This window comes from Gopherus flavomarginatus, chromosome 1, assembly GCF_025201925.1.
Source record: "Gopherus flavomarginatus isolate rGopFla2 chromosome 1, rGopFla2.mat.asm, whole genome shotgun sequence".
NCBI classification, from domain to species: Eukaryota; Metazoa; Chordata; order Testudines; family Testudinidae; genus Gopherus; species Gopherus flavomarginatus.
Genome location: NC_066617.1, coordinates 94697759 through 94719046, shown reverse-complemented (window position 1 = coordinate 94719046; position 21288 = coordinate 94697759). Strand labels below are relative to the sequence as shown.

The 21288-nt window shown below is 45.2% G+C and overlaps 2 protein-coding genes across 2 annotated transcripts in view; both read left to right on the top strand.

The window, feature by feature from the left end:
• PLBD1 (phospholipase B domain containing 1) overlaps nt 1-21288 on the top strand; it is a 219305-nt gene that overhangs the window by 107279 nt on the left and 90738 nt on the right. The gene's annotated exons all lie outside the window — the stretch shown is intronic.
• The window catches only part of LOC127042754 (guanylyl cyclase C-like), a 63747-nt gene that overhangs the window by 14070 nt on the left and 28389 nt on the right, over nt 1-21288 (top strand). Inside the window, exons 7-14 of the mRNA XM_050936006.1 lie at nt 5128-5236; nt 6672-6810; nt 8309-8394; nt 9260-9371; nt 15408-15489; nt 18473-18578; nt 20171-20233; nt 20804-20875. Of these exons, the coding sequence (XP_050791963.1) occupies nt 5128-5236; nt 6672-6810; nt 8309-8394; nt 9260-9371; nt 15408-15489; nt 18473-18578; nt 20171-20233; nt 20804-20875 (769 nt within the window). The remainder of the gene's footprint in view (nt 1-5127; nt 5237-6671; nt 6811-8308; nt 8395-9259; nt 9372-15407; nt 15490-18472; nt 18579-20170; nt 20234-20803; nt 20876-21288) is intronic.

The window sequence follows — 21288 nt, the reverse complement described above, 5'->3', positions numbered from 1 at the left end:
ATCCATGTTAGATTTTATTCTAAGGCCTCTAAATTTTGGACTGTGATGTCATAATCATAGAGTCATGACCTCACTGCAGGATGAAATTATAGAATAACGGAAATCAAAGTTAGAACCTAGTGTCCTTTCTCCAGGGCTTTGTCTTGTCCAATTTTAAATGACATAAGTAGTGGGGCTTCCACCACTTCCACTGAGAGACTATTCCATAGCCAAATGGATCAACCTACTAGGATATATTTCCTGGTATTCAGCCTAAATATTCACTTGCTCAGTTCATCTTAGTATTCCTAATTACAGCCACTTCAGCTCACCTTACATGATTTCTCTCCTTCTTTAAGGTGGGATCTTCAAAGGAGCCTAAAGTAGTTAGGTACTCAGTTAGGATTTGGGCATTTAATTACCTTAGGATCCTTTGAAAATCTGGCCAGAAGGCTAGAATTTTCAAAGGTATAGGGGCACCTAAAGAAGCAGAGAGGCACCTGGTGGGATTTTCAAAAGCATCTAAGGCCTGGTCTATACCGGGGGTGTGTGTGTGTATCAATCTACGATACACAACTTCCGCTACGTGAATAATGTAGCTGAATTTGACATACTTAGATCTACTCACCACAGTGTCTTCACTGTGGTGAGTCGACTGCTGACGCTCTGCCGTTGACTCCGCCTGCACCTCTCACTTCGGTGGAGTACCAATGTCGATGGGAGAGCGCTCAGCGATCAATTTATCGCTTCTAGACTAGACACGATAAATTGACCCCTGCTGGATCTGTCGCTGCCCACTGAGTGAGTTAGGCACCTAACTCATTCAAATCAATGGAAGTTAGGGACCTAACCTGCTTAAGCGATTTTGAAAATCCCACTAGGCACCAAAATACTTGGTATTTATGCCCTTAATGTAATTGTAGACACTTCTCATATTCCCCTTAGCTGTAGAGCTGGTCAGGAATTTTTTGACAAAGTTTTTTTCATCCAAAAATGTTGATTTGTCAAATCCTGTGAAAAGGGCAGTTTTGATTAAAATTTTTCTCAACTCCAAGTTGAAATTTCTACTCAAAATAAAAGAGCAAGAGACCCTGGAATAGCCTGCTGGTTACGGCCCTCTCTTAGGATGCAGGAGCCATAAGACGTCTAGGTTCTAGGGCCTGCTCTACCCAATTCAGAGCAGAGACATGAACACAGGTCTACCTCATTCCAGGTGAGTGCCCTAACCGTGGGGCTATAGTATCAGTCTTTCTTTCTGAGCCAATGAATATTTAACTTACACGAAGTGGAACAGCTCCAACAGAAGAGATACATCTTAGAATAGCCTGGTAGCTAATGCACTCAGCTGGGATGTAAATAACCACAGTTCAAGTCTCTGTTCTGAATTAGGCAGAGCAGGCCCTAGAACCTAGATGTCTTATGGCTTCTGCATCCTAAGAGAGTGCCATAATCACTAGGCGATTGGTTATTCTATAGTTGGTCATTCTGATTTTTTTCACAAATTTTTTTTTCAAAGGTCTCAGTTTTGTCCCGCTGTAGCATAAGAAGCTTTTCAAATCATGAAATTTCTCGCAGGACAGGAAAACTGTTTCCTACCCAGTTCGACTTAGTTGCATAATTTGGCCAAATGACACATGGGATTTGTTTAAAAATCTCCCTACATTTACTATTTCCTCTAGCACCTGGATTGTTTTCTTGCTATTCTGATTTTCCAGTTTGTCAGACTTATATAAAGGTGAGAGGGAGAGGCTATTACCAGGCCAGTTATTGCACTGACCTCCACAGCAGTGATCTCAATGGGATTTCACAAATACAAGATTTTGACTTCACTGCAGGATGGAACAGCAGCTGGAGGCCTAGAAGTTTTCACTCAAACACATATCTGCAATAACAGGGAAGGGAGTTGTTGTCAGTAAGTGTTGATGGCATTGAGAGAAATGGTCTTTCAGGTTTGCCCTAGGGTTAAATCCCTCTTTGAAACATACTAAGCTTGGATGTGAGCAAGTTTATAAATCTAAAGGAAATCAGGTAGTAGTAGTATATTGACCATCTCTTTGATGGTATGTATAGGACAAATTTTTATTATGGATGTTAGAATGATGTAAGAACTATTGAAAATATCACAAAACAGGGTACTAGTTATGGTACTCTAAATAGCCTGGGACTATAAGTCACGAGTTCCAATCAGGTCCATGCCATGGCTGGCAGGCAAAAAACCAGGAAAACTCAGATTAGGAATGGTTTATGGAGCCTTTCACTGGTTACAGTTCTATGTGAAATGGACTGGTTATCTCAGTTCAATATCACTAAGACAATATATGCTAACTGGTTCCAGTAGTGACAACCTCAAAGAGGCCGAGAATCCCCAGGACCATGGAGTCTGAATGCCTCTCAATCCTAGAGCTGGCCTCTCTGGGTCAGGACTGAGGCACTAAAGGAATAGTTTAGTGATCTAGGTTCAAACACCTCTTGGAATCACAGGTTAAAGTTCCAACAGGCTCAACTCAGTCTTTCCTCTTCCAAAGGGAATATATGAAGTAGCCTGCAGTTCACTTGGTGTATGTGTTTTTCAGATGACACCTTGAAAACGTGGAGTCCCGTAAGCGTTGTGTTGACATCAAGCATCCTATGACACTTTCCATAAGATCAGGGGGTTGCCCTTGTGTCCTTAGCCACAATTTCCCTGCCTTCACTAGTATGCAGAGCGGTGTCTGATACTGATTGCCTCTCTACCCTGTCCAGCTGCCTATATTTCAGTGGTGTTGTGTTGATATAGTTGTAAAGAGCAGACTGGGGAGGAAGGTGTGCTCCTGGTTAAGGCACTCTCCTTGGATTCGGACACTTCGGCTTCATTCCTGGCTCTGCCACAGACCTTGGGCACGTCACTAAGGGTTGGTCTACATGGCACTGGCAAAGCATGTTAGAGGATGTGATTGATAAAGCGCTTCAATGAACAGTGCTCTTACTGCCCTGCATGGACCTTTCTGGAACAAGCTAAAAGGATTATGTTAACACAATCTAAGTATCTTTTAGTTCATGCCAGCAAGGTCTACATGGGGAAGTTAAAGCATTTTACAAATCACATCGTTCTAATGCGCTTTGCCGATGCCATATTGACAACTTCTATAGAGGTGTTTTGAAGATAAATTCATTTATACATGGCCCCGCATCAGCACCGTGTATATAAATATTTACAGATAGGGTGGTCTGTGCAGTGATAGCACAGACTAAATCTCCACTCTGCCTGGGATGGGAGGGATGAGATGATTTTTTTCTCCCTTGAATAGGAGGATTGGAGCCACCACTGCAGTTGCTGCAGCATGTGGTCTTCTGACGGGTCCAGCTGCCTCAGTGCCATGGCGCCCTCCTGCCATTCCTTGCTGCTTGTGTTTGATTTTAACGTAACCCTGTAGTTTATGGGATGTCTCAGATCAGGCCTTCTCAAACACAAACACAGAAAGATGCTAAATCCAAACAAGCAGCAGAGGGTAACTGGGTCAGGCCCCACTTTTCTCCAGTGGTGGAGTTCCCCAGATACCTCTGTGGATTTAAATTCTGTTGCGCCAAGAGCCCTCTGCCAGCCAGAACTCAAGCATAGATCATGTTCATCTGTAGAACTAAGTCAGCCATTGCTAGGAGGTCTCTTGCAGAGCTACTAAATCCTGTGGGCTCCAGGGAATTTTCCCTATTGTTCAGTCCTAGCCTGATTGTAAAGTGCTTTGAGATCCCTTCAGGGTGAAAGGTGCAGCGTGAATGTCTCAGGATATTATTAAGGGCAGGGACAGTGGGTATGGAGGTGGAGAGGCTGCTGCTGTCTCCTGTGCTTGGGCTAAAGCAGCACCGTAACAAGGGCGAGGCGAGTGAGGCACTTGCCTCGGGCTCACGAAACAGAAGGGCGCAGCTCTACCACCATCAGCGGCGCTTTGGCGACAGCTCTTTGGGGGCTGGTCCCTGTCAGAAGAAGGACCTGCCACCGAATTGCTGCTGCCGCTTCATTCATTCTTCGGCAGCGGGTGCTTCTCTCTGAGAGGGACTCAGGGACCCACCACCAAATTGCCACCGAAGAGCCTGGAGCCGACTCTTGCCTGGGGCACAAAAATTCCTTGTTACAGCTCTGGGCTAAAGAGAGGACTTTGGACTCCAAAGCTCTCACTCTGCCACTAAATTCATTCTGAAAGTTAAAAAGACAAGAATGAGCAATCAAATGTGAGTTATGGGAGGAGATTCACAAAAGGAGCTTTAAGCAATCCAACTGTACCAAATACAATGATATAATACTGCCCCTTCCCATTGATACTTATAGTCAATCTCCTCTCAGTGATGTTTTCAGCAAGTGGTTCTCAGACTGTGGTTTGTGGAGCACTTCTAGATGGTCTGCAGAGCTGCTTCTGTCACAAAGTGAAGTAGCAGCCATCTTCAAGCAGTGGCCCATCAAGCTAGTGTAGCTCATCACCAAACTTTGATGGTTTCCACAGACTCTTTTAGCTCACTAAACTAAGGAAACACAAGCCAACCCTTCTCTGCACCCTGCATAGCTATTTCATATCTTTCTTGGCCAAGTGTTTCTGTCGTGTAAATTCTGCTGTGATCAAGTTTGTAAAGGACACCAAAATTAGAGGGATAGTAAATGCATCAGAGGTCAAAAACAAATTGACCAGTAATCTGGAGAGATTGTAGTAATGGAGTCTTCAGACACCAAGAAGAGACTCAGGCCCAGGTATTTAGGCTCCTAACTTCCACTGATTTTAATAGATGTTAGAAGCCTACATGGCATTTTGGATCTGGGACTCAGTCTCTCTATGTGTAAAGTGCTTCAAGCAGGGACAGAAAATAAACAGCACAGAAACAAAACAGGGCAATAGAATCTATTTAGTCATATGTGTCTATTTTTATCTGGTCTCTTCAGATCTGTCCCAATATTACCATTTTGTGTAGCTAAACACTATAGCTGCCATTGTACAGCTGTGAACAATGGAAAGGGATGTATCTACCACAGTGAAAAGTGATTTACAATGTCAAAAAGTTTTAGAACCACCATGTGAACCTGTTAATCAAATGTTCCTTGTGGGGAGAGGGGGAAGGTCTCTCTAGGTATGCAGAGCTGGAGGTCTCCCCTGCTCCTGCTATCACTTGTGTTTTTCTTTGCAGTAACATCTACTTTCAGAACAACACCAAATCAGACAGTTATATGCGGAATGTCCTTGTCTTGACGCTGCCACCACCCAGTTACACACCAAATTCCACAGAAGAACACCTGGTAACCACACTATTTCATATCTGATCATTTCATCCAGCTCACCTGTTTTCAAACAAGAGTGTTCCAAAAAAATAAATAGAAAGGCTGCTACTGACTGTACTCATCCCACAAAACAAATTAATCACATTGCTATACCACGCTGCTGTTTTGCAGTGTTTAGCTCTTCATGTCATGACAGTGTGACAATGCTGGATAACATCTCATTCTCCTGCTATAATCTGACATCATGATGTGGGGTTACAGCATCACAAAGCAAAGGTGCAAGATTGTTGTGCTACACTATGAGGCCCAAACTAAGTTCAAAGCTTTTAATTGGTCTGCAAGTGTCTAATTTATGGGACTTGGGAGAGAGCTGTGAAAATTTTTACTCCTGGGAGAGTTCTGTGCCACTGCACATGTATAGAATTTATGTTTCCCCCCCCCCCCCCGCTTTCTTTGTTTCCTCACAGAAAAATGACTTTCTGACAAGGAAGCAAAGGGAAGCCACAAAAGTATGCTCCTCAGCAATATGTTTCAGGTGCCCAGGGCAGCCAGCAGAGTGGTAGATCACTGTGGGTTGGGGGCAGGAGTGGTGAAGACATGGCTGGTGGCTCCTACCCTGCGCCAGGCTCAGCTGCTAATTCCGGCTGAGCTGGGGAGGATGGGACTTCCTCTTCTCCTACATAGCATCTAGGGCTGGGTCAGACCCCCAGATTTCTTCCTCGGCTGTAGGAATCTCTGCAACCTGCCGCCCCCCCAGCACTTCCTGTACCCATCGCTCCTCAGCTGCAGGGGGAGGGATTACTGTACAGGGAGCTGCTCCCCCATCCGTCTAACTCCTGTGCATCCAGATTCCCTCATACCTACACCTTCCCTCTGAGCCTCACCCTACCCCTGCACCCAGAACCCGCCTGACAAGCCCCACTCCCCCTGCATCTGAACCACCCAGAAGACCATCCACACCCAGATCCCACCCTACTGAACCCCAGCCAGCTGCATCTGGATCTCAAACCAACTGAACCCCAAACCTCCAGCATCTGGACCCCCCACTGAGCCCCCACACCCAGATCCCCCCTGCTGAGCTCTACCCCATGCCCACACACTCAGACCCTCCCCTGCTGAGCACCAACCCCCTTCACCTGGGCTATTCTAGTCCTAGGGCCTCCCCAGTTCTGCCACTGCACCTGAATCTTGACCTGCAGTACCCTCTTACTACAGACCTGTGGCTCCATCACCTCACTCTGCTTATATATCTCAATCCCACCTTGCAGCATCCTATTTTTCCAAGCCTGACCCCCACCACCACCACTACCAATGCACCTCACTCTGATCTGCAGCAGCTTCTGCTGTTCCATTCCTGAAGTTTTTCCTGAGCTGATACTCCCAACTATGCTGCAGTTTTGGATGGAGGTATAAACAGGCTGTGTTACCAGCTTCTTTTTTTCCCCTATTCTAGCTGAATAATGACTATATTGTCGGCTATTTGGATGGAGTCTTGCTCTTTGGACACATCCTGCAGAAACTTCTGCTCTCCGAACAGCCAGTTGAGAGTCCCACTGATTTCATTGAACAGTTTCGGAATGTCACATTTAAAGGTAGTCAAGTACAATTCTGAGCAACAGCTCACTGAGTGGACTGTGGGGAGAGGGAGTTTGTTTTCCAGGTGGGCATGAGGGGCAGTCCCCTTACTGCTGAACGGGTTCAGACTCTGCAATGAGTTGTCTTCCCTCTTGTTCTGTGCAATTGATTTTTCCAAATATACTATGATAATCAGCACTGAAGAAACAGACTAAGTAATATCCATACACAGAGAATCCCCCTCTGTATACATCACATACAAAATACGAGATGAAACATTTTATAAATTTCAGTTAGGACCAAAGTGTTTGGGGGCCAGAATCTCTCCTGGGCTGCAGGCTCTTCACACTGGTCTGGCGGTGTAAAGGGTACAGAAATGACCTAGGAGGAATACTCCTGGATAGTGGGAGGGGCACTCCCTGGTCAGCACAGAATAAGATGACATATGTTAAGCTCCTTGTCCTTATTACATTGTGCTTTTCTAGTGTAGGTATAGAGGACTGAATTGTCTATATGGGGACGATTGCCTGGGTGGACCAAAGGATGTGTAATAGTGAGGCATCCAAGTGGGTTGCAGAGTCCATTAGACTCTTCCCTGTCATCTGACTGGCATCCAGGTTTTATTGTAGGCTAGACACAAGGTTGGATGAGGATGAAGTATACATAACATTGAACCAAATCCATCTCTAAGCTTCATCCCCAAAAATGTAGCCAGTTTTTCTTTTGTCGTTGTCCTGGATGGCAGTGTGGGGAGTATGTATAGTAGATAACGTTCAGCCACAGCTAACATTGGGCAAGAAAGCATCAGCATCAATTTCACCATTGACTTCAGAGGGAGCAGAATTAGGCCAACACTGGGTGATTTTGAAGATTACACCCTAAAATCCTTAGTCTGTAACATTAACATATCCTGAGTTATGGAAGGTATGTGTTCCCCACCATAAGAAAGAAAGCAGCAGGTAAGAAAAAGTATGATTAAAAATGGCAAGATACACAAGGATATTAGACCCAAACAGCTATCCCTCAAAAGATGAAAATCTAGCCCAAGTGAAGCCAGTAGAAAAGAACATAAATTATCTCTGTATTTCCCTCCTTGTTAACAGACTTTAAGACCACGGATAGAATCAGAGTTTCCTTCTCACCTCTAGAGATGGTCCCTTGAAGGTACATTGGCAGGATCAGTGTATGGAAATAAAACAAACTGGTTGCTACATGAGTTGTATCTTTTCTGTGGTCAGGGAGGCTTCATTCTTCTGTATTGTCAGATCTACTCCTTTTACCAATTTCAAACTCATATTTTAAAGCAAAAATAGTATGGAAATAGGGGAGAAGCAGAGGTTGAATAAGCTGATGTGGGTGCTAAGAAGGATGCTGTCATGTAGATTGCAGAAGGTTAATGGGAAGAAAAACCCTAACATCAGAAGTCTCTTAATTTACACCTCTCTTCTTGTCACATGTTAATGCTTCTTGGGAAAGTGCCAGGCTCCTTCATTGATCTGTTCCTTGTGTCCACAGGTGCATTGGGTCCAGTGACCCTGGATGAATTTGGAGATCTTGATGTCAATTTGTCCCTGTTGTATACATCAGTAGATACCTATCAAGTATGTAATTCCATTAAGAAGGTATTCTGTGGTGATCTGTGAGAGGAGAACTAGAGGCTCTGGGTTAGACTGTGACTATAACAAGAGAGATAGCCAGAGCTGAAAGGGAGGTGTACTAGAGCTGTCTGTGTGCAGGTGTGCGGGGTAAGGAAGCAAGCAAACAAATGAAAAGTCTTCTCCTCTCTTTCTTCCCTTCTGGGAGAGGGGAGTCCATGGGAAATTAGAGAAAAGTAAGGGTGACCTGGGACTCGGGCAGTTTTCCTGGGTCAGCTCTTTGGGCTTAGTCTAGATGGGGGTCTATCTCCAGCCCCTTCTCATGGGGCATGTTGTTTTGAGGCTCAGTTGTGCAGCTTTGGGAGAAGTGAAGCTTGTTGCTGTCTCTCTCTATGAGCCCAGCTTGGCTTTCAGAGGCAGGGCAGCCTTCATCCTGTTCACTGCCCCATCCTGGGGCAAGTGTTCCCTTTTAAGCTCCCCCTACTCCTGGCAGAACAAGCCTTGCAGGTGTGTCTTGTTGGTGTTGAACAGGCCGAGGGGAACTTGTTTATCTCCTCTCTGCCATTTTGAGAGCATGCCCCTTCACAGCAGCACAATGGGGCAAGTGGGGAAAGACCTTAACCGTGATGACTTGGTAGACTGATGACTAGACTTTGTGGGACTGCTGCACTTCTGGGAAGAACAGAGTAGTAGTACAGGCAGAATATGAAAAACAGCAACATGAACCAGGCTGGAGGGGACACATCACTGCAGTAGAGGGCATGAGTCTATTTTGCTGAGAGTTGTGTAGTGCATTATGGGAGAATGAAGCAAAGGAAAGGGACTGAGCGCGAGAGCTATTAACAAAGTTCATTTCTATACTCTCTCACAGTTCCAGACCCTCCTGCAGTATGACACTCATCAGAATAAGACAAAACCAATGACTGCCAGCCCATCTTTCATCTGGAGGAACCAGAAGCTTCCTAATGACATTCCAAGCACCGGTGAGATACCTACTAAAACTGGTTAATAATGGAGGGGGCTCATGCACCATTAAGATAACACTTACTATGCAGTGTGGCCACCCAATCTTAACTGTCATAGGGATGTCAATAGCAGCAGCTCCCATTGGCCAGGTCATTGCTTCCCACAGCTCCCAATAGCCAGGAACAGCGAACTGCAGCCACTGGGAGCTGCAAGTGGCCATACCTGCAGATGCTCAGGTAAACAAAGCATCTTGCAGCCTGCCACCCAATCTTAACTGCCATGGGGATGTCAATAGGAGCTGAGAATATGACAGTACCTTATCCCAGCCTAACTAAACCTGTCATTTTCTGTGTACCCAATACAACTTCAAATTATCATTTCTGTTCATATACTGCTAGGAGCCTTACTGTACTCTGTGCAGCACAGTTGATCTATGATGTACTTGATGCTATTGGAATAACAGAGACTCAGTGGGATAACTCACGTGACTGGAGTACTGTCATGGATGGATATAATCTGTTCAGGAAGGACAGGCAGGGCGGAAAAAGTGGAGGAATTGCAGTATATGTAAGAGAGAAGTATGACTGCTCAGAGCTCTGGTATGAAACTGCAGAAAAACCTGGGAGTCTCTGGATTAAGTTTAGAAGTGTGAGCAACAAAGGTGATGTCGTGCTGGGAGTCTGCTGTAGACCACTAGATCATGCGGGTGAGGTGGACGAGGCTTTCTTCCGGCAACTAACAGAAGTTACTAGATTGCAGGCCCTGGTTCTCATGGGAGACGTCAATCACCCTGATATCTGCTGGGAGAGCAATACAGCGGTGCACAGACAATCTGGGAAGTTTTTGGGAAGTATAGAGGACAATTTCCTGGTGCAAGTGCTGGAGGAACCAACTAGGGGCAGAGCTCTTCTTCACCTGCTGCTCACAAACGAGGAAGAATTAACAGGGGAAGCAAAAGTGGATGGGAACCTTGGAGGCAGTGACCATGAGATGGTCGAGTTCAGGATCCTGACACAAGGAAGAAAGGAGAGCAGCAGAATATGGACCCTGGACTTCAGAAAAGCAGACTTTGAGTCCCTCAGGGAACTGATGGGCAGGATACCCTGGAAGAATAACATGGGGGGGAAAGGAGTCCAGGAGAGCTGGCTGTATTTTAAAGAATCCTTATTGAGGTTGCAGGAACAAAGCATCCTGATGTGTAGAAAGAATAGTAAATATGGCAGGTGACAAGCTTGACTTAACAGTGAAATCCTTGCTGATCTTAAACACAAAAAAGCTTACAAGAAGTGGAAGATTGGACAAATGACCAGGGAGGAGTATAAAAATATTGCTCAGGCATGCAGGAGTGAAATCAGGAAGGCCAAATCACACTTGGAGTTGCAGCTAGCAAGAGATATTAAGAGTAACAAGAAGGGTTTCTTCAGGTACATTAGCAACAAGAAGAAAGTCAAGGAAAGTTTGGGCCCCTTACTGAGTGAGGGAGGCAACCTAGTGACAGAGGATGTGGAAAAAGCTAATATACTCAATGCTTTTTTTGCCTCTTTCTACACGAACAAGGTCAGCTCCCAGACTACTGCACTGGGTAGCACAGCATGCAGAGGAGGTGACCAGCCCTCTGTGGAGAAAGAAGTGGTTCGGGACTATTTAGAAAAGTTGGACAAGCACAAGTCCATGGGGCTGGATGTGCTGCATCCGAGTGTGCTAAAGGAGTTGGCGGATGTGATTTCAGAGCCATTGGCCACTATCTTTGAAAACTCATGGCAATCAGGGGAGGTCCTGGATGACTGGAAAAAGGCTAATGTAGTGCCCATCTTTAAAAAAGGGAAGGAGGAGGATCCGGGGAACTACAGGCCAATCAGCCTCACCTCAGTCCCTGGAAAACTCATGGAGCAGGTCCTCAAGAAATCAATTCTGAAGCACTTAGAGGAGAGCAAAGTGATCAGGAACAGTCAGCATAGATTCACCAAGGGAAAGTCATGCCTAATTAACCTAATTGCCTTCTGTGATAAGAGAACTGGCTCTGTGGGTGAGGGGAAAGCAGTGGATGTGTTATTCCTTGACTTTAGCAAAGTTTTTGATACTGTTTCCCACAGTATTCTTGCCAGCAAGTTAAAGAAGTATGGGCTGGATGAATGGACTATAAGGTGGATAGAAAGCTGGCTAGATCATCGGGCTCAATGGGTAGTGATCAATGGCTCCATGTCTAGTTGGCAGCTGATATCAAGTGGAGTGCCCCAAGGGTCAGTCCTGGGGCCAGTTTTGTTCAATATCTTCATTAGTGATCTAGAGGATGGCGTGGACTGCACCCTCAGCAAGTTTCCAGATGACATTAAACTGGGAGGAGTGGTAGTTACCCTGGAGGGTAGGGATAGGATACAGAGGGACCTAGACAAATTAGAGGATTGGGCCAAAAGAAATCGGATGAGGTTCAACAAGGACAAGTGCAGAGTCCTGCACTTAGGATGGAAGAATCCCATGCAGTACTACAGACTAGGGACCGAATGGCTAGGCAGCAGTTCTGCAGAAAAGGACCTAGGAGTTACAGTGGACGAAAAGCTGGATATGAGTCAACAGTGTTCCCTTGTTGCCAAGAAGGCTAACGGCATTTTGAGCTGTATAAGTAGGGGCATTGCCAGCAGATCGAGGGACGTGATCATTCCCCTCTATTCGGCATTGGTGAGGCCTCATCTGGAGTACTGTGTCCAATTTAGGGCCCCACACTACAAGAAGGATGTGGAAAAATTGGAAAGAGTCCAGCGAAGGGCAACAAAAATGATTAGGGGGCTGGAGCACATGACTTATGAGGAGAGGCTGAGGGAACTGGGATCGTTTAGTCTGCAGAAGAGAAGAATGAGGGGGGATTTGATAGCTGCTTTCAACTACCTGAAAGGGGGTTCCAAAGAAGATGGATCTAGACTGTTCTCAGTGGTACCAGATGACAGAACAAGGAGTAATGGTCTCAAATTGCAGTGGGGGAGGTTTAGGTTGGATATTAGGAAGAACTTTTTCACTAGGAGGGTGGTGAAGCACTGGAACGGGTTACCTAGGGAGGTGGTGGAATCTCCTTCCCTAGAGGTTTTTAAGGTCAGGCTTGACAAAGCCCTGGCTGGGATGATTTAGTTGGGGACTGGTCCTGCTTTGAGCATGGGGTTGAACTAGATGCCCTCCTGAGGTCCCTTCCAACCCTGATACTCTGTGATTCTATGTGGCTGGAAGAGATCACATTCGACAGTAAAAACTTTACTGAAGTGTAATGGTACTGTGATGGACCAAAGGGGCAGAGTTAATGTTGCATGGCAGGTGTCTTCCTAACTTTGCATTTCCTACATTTCTAAGGTTTGTGCTTTCTTGGCCCGTGCAATAGTACCTCCATAATCCTGGCACCTGAACTGCTCATTTTCTGGTTTTCTAACTTTTGGATTTTTGGACACAAACTCATGTTGTGGATGAGCATGAAGAGCCTAGGGCACTGTGGAGAGCTAGAAAGCTTAACTCCATATTAACACAGTGCCTTGTATGCAAATAGCCGTAAGCTGTACAAAAAGCTGTAGGTGGAGAACAGTTCAGTATGGCTGTACTTCACTCACTACTAGATGGTGCCTCCTCTGGCTGTTCTGGGGATTAGCTCTGCCAGGGCAACACTCCTTCTTGCAGTTCCACCCCATCTCTCTGTCCACAGTCCCCCCCCGCCCTCACTTCTAGAGCTTCCTGCTTCCTCTGCCAGATCACTCAGCGTTTCCCTCTTCTGGGGCATCAAAATCTTTCAACACAATTTGTCCCAGGCAGTCTGCTTCCTGCCTCCTGGTCTGCGCTACTTCCCCAGTGTCTGGCAGGGGAAACTGGTCCTTCCCTCTACTGTGTTCCAGATCAGGGGCCCTTCCATCACTTGCTAAGATCTGCCCTATCCCATACCTTGCTGCTTTTCCCCTGAGCTTTTCCTATCTTTCTGGCTCTATGGGTTTGCCAGCCCAAACTCCATCTTCCTAGGGAGTAGCTGTAGACTACCCTCCAGTCCTAACCATATTGTCCTTCTCCCAGGGAGCAAATGCAGACTACTTCCCTGTGGCCTCCAGCTACTGTCAGCTTCTGGGCTTTATGCAGACTACTCCTGTTCCTGTCCTTGTCCAGCTGAGCCTTGACTCTAATTAATCCCTGCTCCCTGGCTTCTCCTCCAGGTGCAGTTAATTGGCTCAGCTAGCTACCTTAACCCCTTCTCCCTTGTGTGGGATAGACACCCTATCACAGGCTGATACTAACTCAGCCATCAGTGTATTGTGATCAGTGGAACTGGAGCCAGAGGGCCCTTATTCCCTGGAGGGACAAGGACTGTTATTGACAGCACGCCAGGGGACAGGGAATGGGTGGAGTTTGTCTGAGTTGCTTCCAGCCTCAGGGAGAGCGCAGTGCACAGGGTTTAATGAAATCATACTTGTTGAACTTAACCTGCCTTCAGCTTCACTCTTTGCTAATGAAACAAGGAAGAGAACACTCCCAGTAAAAGTCAGCACAACCTAGCTCACACTGGCTTGACCCAGACTCTGTTTCAGTTCTTGATAGCTTTCTACTGACCCTTTGTATGACCCACGATAAGTCTGGACCACAGAATCATGACGTACCACTTTCTCTTGGTGACCAAAAGTTCCTTCTGTATTCAATCAGATTTTAAATCCAGACTACTAGAATTCAGAGTTTTGTGGAACACAGTGGCACCAAAAGCCCAGTAGAGAGATGAGCACTTTGACTTCTAGATTTGCAAGTACTTGGCATAAGAGTTATTTAGCACATTAAGCTAATGTCCTACATGTCTCTGTTGACAAGTGTTATTGTGCAAATGTAGCTAAGCTGAGGTCCCACTCATTGTTCTCCCCCCAGTCTTGAGTCCATTTGCAGTAAACGGTTACATGGAACGTGATGTTTTCATTTACATTCTTCCACCATCTTCAAACTCCTTAAGAAAATGCCTCAGGAAGTCATTTATAGCCAAAAAATAGGAAACCTGACATTTTTACAGAGTTTAGTTTCTTCGATAGTAGAAACATTATAATGAGACCAGCATATGTTTTAGCACCATAAATAGGCTTCCTGAATCATCCAAAAGTCTATGAAAACACAAATCCGGAGCTATTAGGCTTAGTTCAGGATTATGCATATATTACCATTTTCAATTTGTAGCAGTCAAGCAAGCCATAGTAAAGCAGGGGATCAGTACTTGCAAATCTAGAAGTCCAGCTTCTGATATAACCAGATTTTTTGCAGCTTAGGCAAAACAAACAAACGTAAATGCTTTCCAAAGCCAAGAGTTTAAAAAGGCTTCCTCCAGCCAGTTTCCAAATAAATATATTCAAACAGAAAATGGCTCTAGATAGCCAAAGTTTCAGTTACTGTTACCATCCACCTCCTATCAAAACTGTTCTGGCTAGCTATGTCCTCTTTCCTCTAGAAAGCTAACCAAACTCAATAACTAGAACACAACCCTTTTATAGTGTGTAATTTGCAACTGCTGATCCAATTCTGCCACTCTTCCCTATGACATTCCTTAAAATTAGGGCTTTCACCTTTGAATTTTCTATTGCTCAGAGTTTTAACACCCACCCTACCAATCCCTGGATGGGGTCTATACACTCCAACATAAATTTTATTCTGGTTCTTTAGGAAGAATACACAATATTAATTCGTGGTGGAATACTGTTTAGCATGCTATAGTATCAGTAGCCACAAGAGGGTAGCAGAGCCTCAAGAACAAAACTAGTGCTCTAATACTCCCATTTCAAACATCATCCAGTCACATTACTAAAATCATGTTTGGAATCATGCAGGCTTCTATAAGTGAGACACGTGTTTCAGGGGGTTGTCAGGGAGACACTTCATGACTCCTCATGCATATCTGCTTGACTGATTTATTTATTGGTGACCTGATATCCTGCCTTCCTAACCAGAGGCCAATCTTCCACTGATTTCAAAAGGCTTTGTATCAGGCCCTGGGTATGTATTTTTTAATATGTGTTCAGTGTTTTCACTAAGGTTGTATGTTTTCCCATTTCTCTCCTTTGCAGGCCCGCCCATCCTGACAATTGCTGTCTTTGCACTCACTGGGACTATGGTGTTGATTCTGATCATCGCTCTGCTGGTGTTGAGGTACCAGCCTCATCTTTCTTTTCTTCTCTATTTGCTGCTTCTGGGCATGGGTTGTTTGATAATTTGAAGGATTTTCAAGGAGATATCTCCCACCCATCGGCAAGGATCTTGCTGGCTTCTCCCTCTGTGTGTGCCACTCTATTGTAGACACCACGCATGGCACCTGCATTCAGCACTCTGCTTTGAGAAATGATCCAGTTGCTCAAGTGGTAGATGTGACAGATGATCAGGCCTATTCCACCCACTAGAAAGCACTAATTTGCATACACACACAAACTTAGCAAGTGTCTTTGTGAGGACAAGGCCAACCTTCAGACTTTTTCTCACACTTAGCCCTTTCTATTACTCTACTATATTTCTTTACCCTTTTGGTAGCTTAACAGTTCATTCTTAAAGGATGACTCAATCTTGTGTCATTGCACAAATAAAAACAACCAGAAAGTTTTGGTGTCACAGTTTCTAGATCCACTTTGTCTCTTACTATTTTCCCAGACTTGTCTTGCCTTATTGCAGCTAGTTCACATGTTTTTTCTATGGCTAAAATTTTCTAACTAGATCGTGGTATAGCTTCTATCATGGAGGAAAAATCAGATAAATAGAAACTGAAATGCACTCTAGGATCCTCTCAAAGAAAAAGTTCAATCCATTTCCAGTGCATCTATATATCTCTCATATTCACAGGACTCAGAACCGTCATTTTCAGTGGTTTTAGAGATGTATATTTTACCTGGACCTTCTACCTTTAGTAGCTCAGACAACTCCTTTTCCACAGATCAAAGGACTTCAGATACAAGAACATTGGATTCTATGAAAACCTGATTGGTAGCACCTTTAACCATTGTCATTTTGACCTGATGTGTTCTCCTTGCTAGTTAACACTTTCCGTGAGATAAGACTCCAAGTTGATGTAATCAGTCCACATTTGGATATCCAGCTGTACTCAAGAAACAGAAGAGCTCATTGTTCTCAAACTCTTAGGGCAAACATGCCAACAGACTGATAAAGTTAATCTGTATTTGTTTATTTGTTGAAGAGCTACCAGAAATTTGACAGAAGGCTATTTCCACACACTTTGTACTGCTGCCAAAGGTGCTATTACCCCTCCTGAATCTATTCCAATGAATCTATTGATGGCAAAGATATTAATCATTGAATTCCATTTAGAGTTTTATGCCACACCCATCACTGTGGTCTCTGAGAGCCTCCAATGCAGAAGAAATCCCTGGGGATTCCTCAGAATCAATTCTTGCTATTTTTTTCCAATGAATTTACTCTTTGCATGTAGAAATGTTACCAAATTTCACAATCCTAGTTAATTCAGATGATGCAGTGGATCCCCTCACAATTCTCAAGGAAGAAGAGAGACCTGACAATGCCATTCTCTTTTATCAGCCAGTTAATGTCCTGATTAATAACTGTCTACACTTGATACCAGTTTTGCTCTTTCCATCAATATAGCCAAGCTCCTCAAGCAGCCTACCTAAATTGAGGTCATCTGACCCTAGTTTCAATTGTGCAGTAATTTCCTGCTCTAGTAAGTCTTATCTCTTGATAGATGATAATAATGCTCCTAAGGATCCATTAGGCAAGAAAATGAACAAGCGCTCCAATCATTTCTTATATATCACCCAGTGTGTGGAGTTCCTAAACTATCCACACTTTTCTGGGTAGTTCTGACTTCCAAGTAAAGAAATCAATCTAGAGTCCTCAAAAAAACACAAAACCAGTATTAGACATTGGAAATGTCATTCCAGTCCAATAAGTGCTTAGGTACGAACAAGTCAAATGGATCTTTCTTTTCTACTAGGATTAGTTGCCTTATTTATTGATAGTTCATAAAATTTTCTAGTTAAGATTATGAAATGGGAATTTCCCACAATTTAATGTTTTCCGAGCCATCTTGAAATTTCTCCCTTATGATATCTCTCTGTTCTTGAATACTGTTAGAGCTTCATGTGGGGAATTCAGGAGAGATACAGTGAGACCCATATAACTAGAGCCCCATGATCTCATAACTGTCTAGCATTTCACTGGTGCTCCTATTGGCAAATTATGATGGTTCAAATGCAACTAAACCTTCCAGACTAAAATCAGGGGGGGAAATTACAGCCAGAAATGGACATTTCCTCCCTCTCCCCTTAGCAATGGCAGTTAAAATTATGTTAAAAACATAAAATATTTATGTCAGTCAGCATCCTAGACTCTTCAGTGTTCCAGAGCATTCTCCAGCAGCCAATCACTGTTCAGGATTTGCCAGCATTCCACTAACCAATCCTTTTTAAACAGGAGCAACCCACATAGAAGAGTGGAAATTCCAATGAATTGTTTGCTTGTTTCACATTCTTCTGTTGAGGGAGGACATTCCTGCAGAAAAGACAGGGGAGTCCATGCCCCAATTCCAAGGATTATTCCCCGATATAATCAGGAAATCTGCCAGAGGCAAAGGCCCTCTACAAGAAGTCACCTTCCTTCATTCTGCTGCCTCCCCACTGGCTTCTTGCTTTTCCTGGATAGCACAATTCATTTCTGCAAGAGTCTTGCTGCCAGGGGCTCATCTGATCCATGTTTTCCTCTGGGATTGCCTTCAGAGGATGTTCAATAGCAAGACAAGTAAACAGTATAAGCTATCGCAGACTCATTCTGCAGTAACTTGCATTGTCTTCCCCTGTGTATGAATGTGAAGAATTAGGCAGCAACCTGCCAGCAATTCCTCTTTTGCTTTGACCCCTTCAGATCTATAGTGCTGAAACCTCAGAGAGACCAGACTTCCCTAGAATCAGGGGGAAAAGGTGTATGTGATGGAGAGGGTATTTCTCCCTTCTAGGCCTCAATGATGGGAGCTGTAAGGGCAGGCTCTCCAGGAATGCATGAAGAAAAGAGTACAGGAGCTAGTGCACAGGATTCTAATACTCCAAGATTCCCCACTGCATTCAGCAGTATGGATTCCAGTTGCTTGATAGAAACAGGTTCGCTTCTTTCACAGGAAGTACAGGAGAGATATTGCACTTCGGCAGAAGAAATGGTCTCACATCCCCCCTGACAAGATCCTGCCTCTGGAGACCAATGAGACAAGCCATGTCAGTCTGAAGGTAGGAGAAACAAGATATCCCCATGGAGGGAGGGTTGTGGGGACACAGAGGGTATGTCTACATCTACAAGTTTGCAGCGCTGGTTGTTACAGCTGTATTCGTACAGCTGTATAGGGCCAGCGCTGCAGAGTGGCCACACTTACAGCAACCAGCGCTGCAAGTGGTGTTAGATGTGGCCACACTGCAGCGCTGTTGGGCGGCTTGCAGGGGGGTTCGGGGAACGCGAGAGCAAACCGCGGGGAAGGAGACCTGCTTGCAGGGGGGTTCGGGGAATGCCAGAGCAAACCGCGGGGAAGCAGGTCTCCTTCCCCGCGGTGTGCTCTCGCGTTCCCCGAACCCCCCTGCAAGCAGGTCTCCTTCGCCGCGGTTTGCTCCGGTGTTCCCCGAACCCCTCTGCAAGCAGGTCTCCTTCCCCATGGTTTGCTCTCGCGTTCCCCGAACCCCCCTGCAAGCAGGTCTCCTTCCCCGCGGTTTGCTCCGGTGTTCCCCGAACCCCTTGCAGGCAGGTCTCCTTCCCCGCGGTTTGCTCCGGTGTTCCCCGAACCCCCCCGCAAGCAGGTCTCGTTCCCCGCGGTTTGCTCCGGTGTTCCCCGAACCCCCCTGCAAACCGCGGGGAAGGAGACCTGCTTGCGGGGGGGGGTTCGGGGAACGCGAGAGCACACCGCAGGGAAGGAGACCTGCTTCCCCGCGGTTTGCTCTCGCGTTCCCCGAACCCCCCTGCAAACCGCGGGGAAGGAGACCTGCTTGCAGGGGGGTTTGGGGAACACGAGAGCAAACCGCGGGGAAGGAGACCTGCTTGATTACCAGAGAGGCTTCCTCAGGTATGCTGGGATACCTGCTTATTCCACGGAGGTCAAGAAAAACGCTGGTGAGTGTCTACACCTGATGACCAGCGCTGGATCACCAGCGCTGGATCCTCTACACCCGAGGTTCGACCGGGTGTACGGCCAGCCTGCAAACAGGAAGTTGCAGCGCTGGTAATGCCCTGCAGATGTGTACACCTCCTAAGTTGCAGCTCTGTAACCCCCTCACCAGCGCTGCAACTTTGTGGTGTAGACAAGGCCAGAGTCTCTGCACTATCAAGGTTTCGTGTCAGACAAACAGTGACTACTGCTTGGTTTCTGACAGTGGTAGAAGTATCTGTTAAAATTGGTTCACTGTCTTTTCACCTGCTACGTACTGTGCAGAAGAGGAATGAGATTAATCGCCAGTAACTTCCCCACTTAATACAGCAAGTACAAATTCTTTGTATGACTGTGAAACAGGCAGGGTAAATCTTTCCAGGCTCTTCCATTGGGTTCCCTCACCATTAGTATCACAGATAACATCCCTTTTCAAGAAGGGGTTGATCCTTGTTTTGTCTGTAAATCACAGGCCAATAGTATTGATTAGAGGAAAAGACCCTGATGGCATATGGGAGTTGCGTGAATGGTGGTTGTATGCTATGGGATTTAGCTGGGCTTTAAAGAGAGAGACACCCATGCAGACAGTACCATACTTTGGCATTATTTTTCTATCTGTAGTCTGGTGCCTGCCAGGGTGGGGTTTGTATGTTATAATTTGCTGGTTAATGAGTCTTCTTTGTTCCCCAGATTGATGAAGACAAGAGGCGTGACACAATCCAGAGACTGCGCCAAGCGAAATATGACAAGAAGGTAAAATGCTCCCCTTCCCTTCTTTAGTGAGAGGCTTCTGTGAAAGGCAGTTGGTTCTCTTCAGAGATCAGGAAGCAGTGCCACCCCCATTCTCATCTAACCTTGCTAAACTGATGAGTTTATGGAAGAGGACAGGTGTTCATTTTCCTTTGAGACCCCCTTGTATTAGCAACTGCCAGAGGCAGAATATTGGACTCAATGAACCACTGGCCTAGTCCCGAATGGCAAGAGGCAGGATCCAGGACATAACAGACCACTGGTCTGATGTGATGTGGCATGAGGTAAATTAGTGGACTAGATGGGAAAAGGAGAACTCTTATTTATGTGTGAAATAGCCTGAATTTCAGCTGAACTTTTTGCCTGAGTAAGGTGACTCGTGAGTGAAGGGTCTGAAAGATCAGCCCCTTAGTCTGTTCCAGGACAACTTGGTAAATCTTGTGAAAATTAATATAACTCCATTACTTATTAGTGGATAAGATATATTCAAATACCAGAAGTAGTTTAAGGGAGCACAGATTGTTGTTGTGCAACTGCTATGGTTTCCTTCCAGTTGTTTTTTTTTCTTTCCAGGTGGTGATCCTGAAAGATCTCAAACACAATGATGGGAATTTCACAGAGAAACAAAAGATAGAACTGAACAAGGTAACTGTTTCATGTACAAGCTAGGCACTACAGACTGAAGGAAACTAATTAGTGAACTCATTCCCCAAAATCCATGTGTGTGTGTCCATTCCACAGGCTACTGTAGCCTGAGGGCCCCTCTGTTTGTTATGGGCGTTGGGTCTTATGCACAGTTCTGATTCTGCACTGTAAGTCACTGAAGTTGAGGATGACTGAGATCACTCATGAACTTGATAGAACCTTGTTAATCCACATTTTTATAAGCATCATTTTTAGCACTGATTTCTTTTTCCTCACTTCATACCAATCATTCAATAGTGGAGTGTTGTAGTCAAATCTCCTATTACTAAGGGCTAAATGTATCTCTGGTGTATACAAATACAACCCCATTAACTTTCACAGAATTATACCCTATATTAGGGTTTAATTTGGCT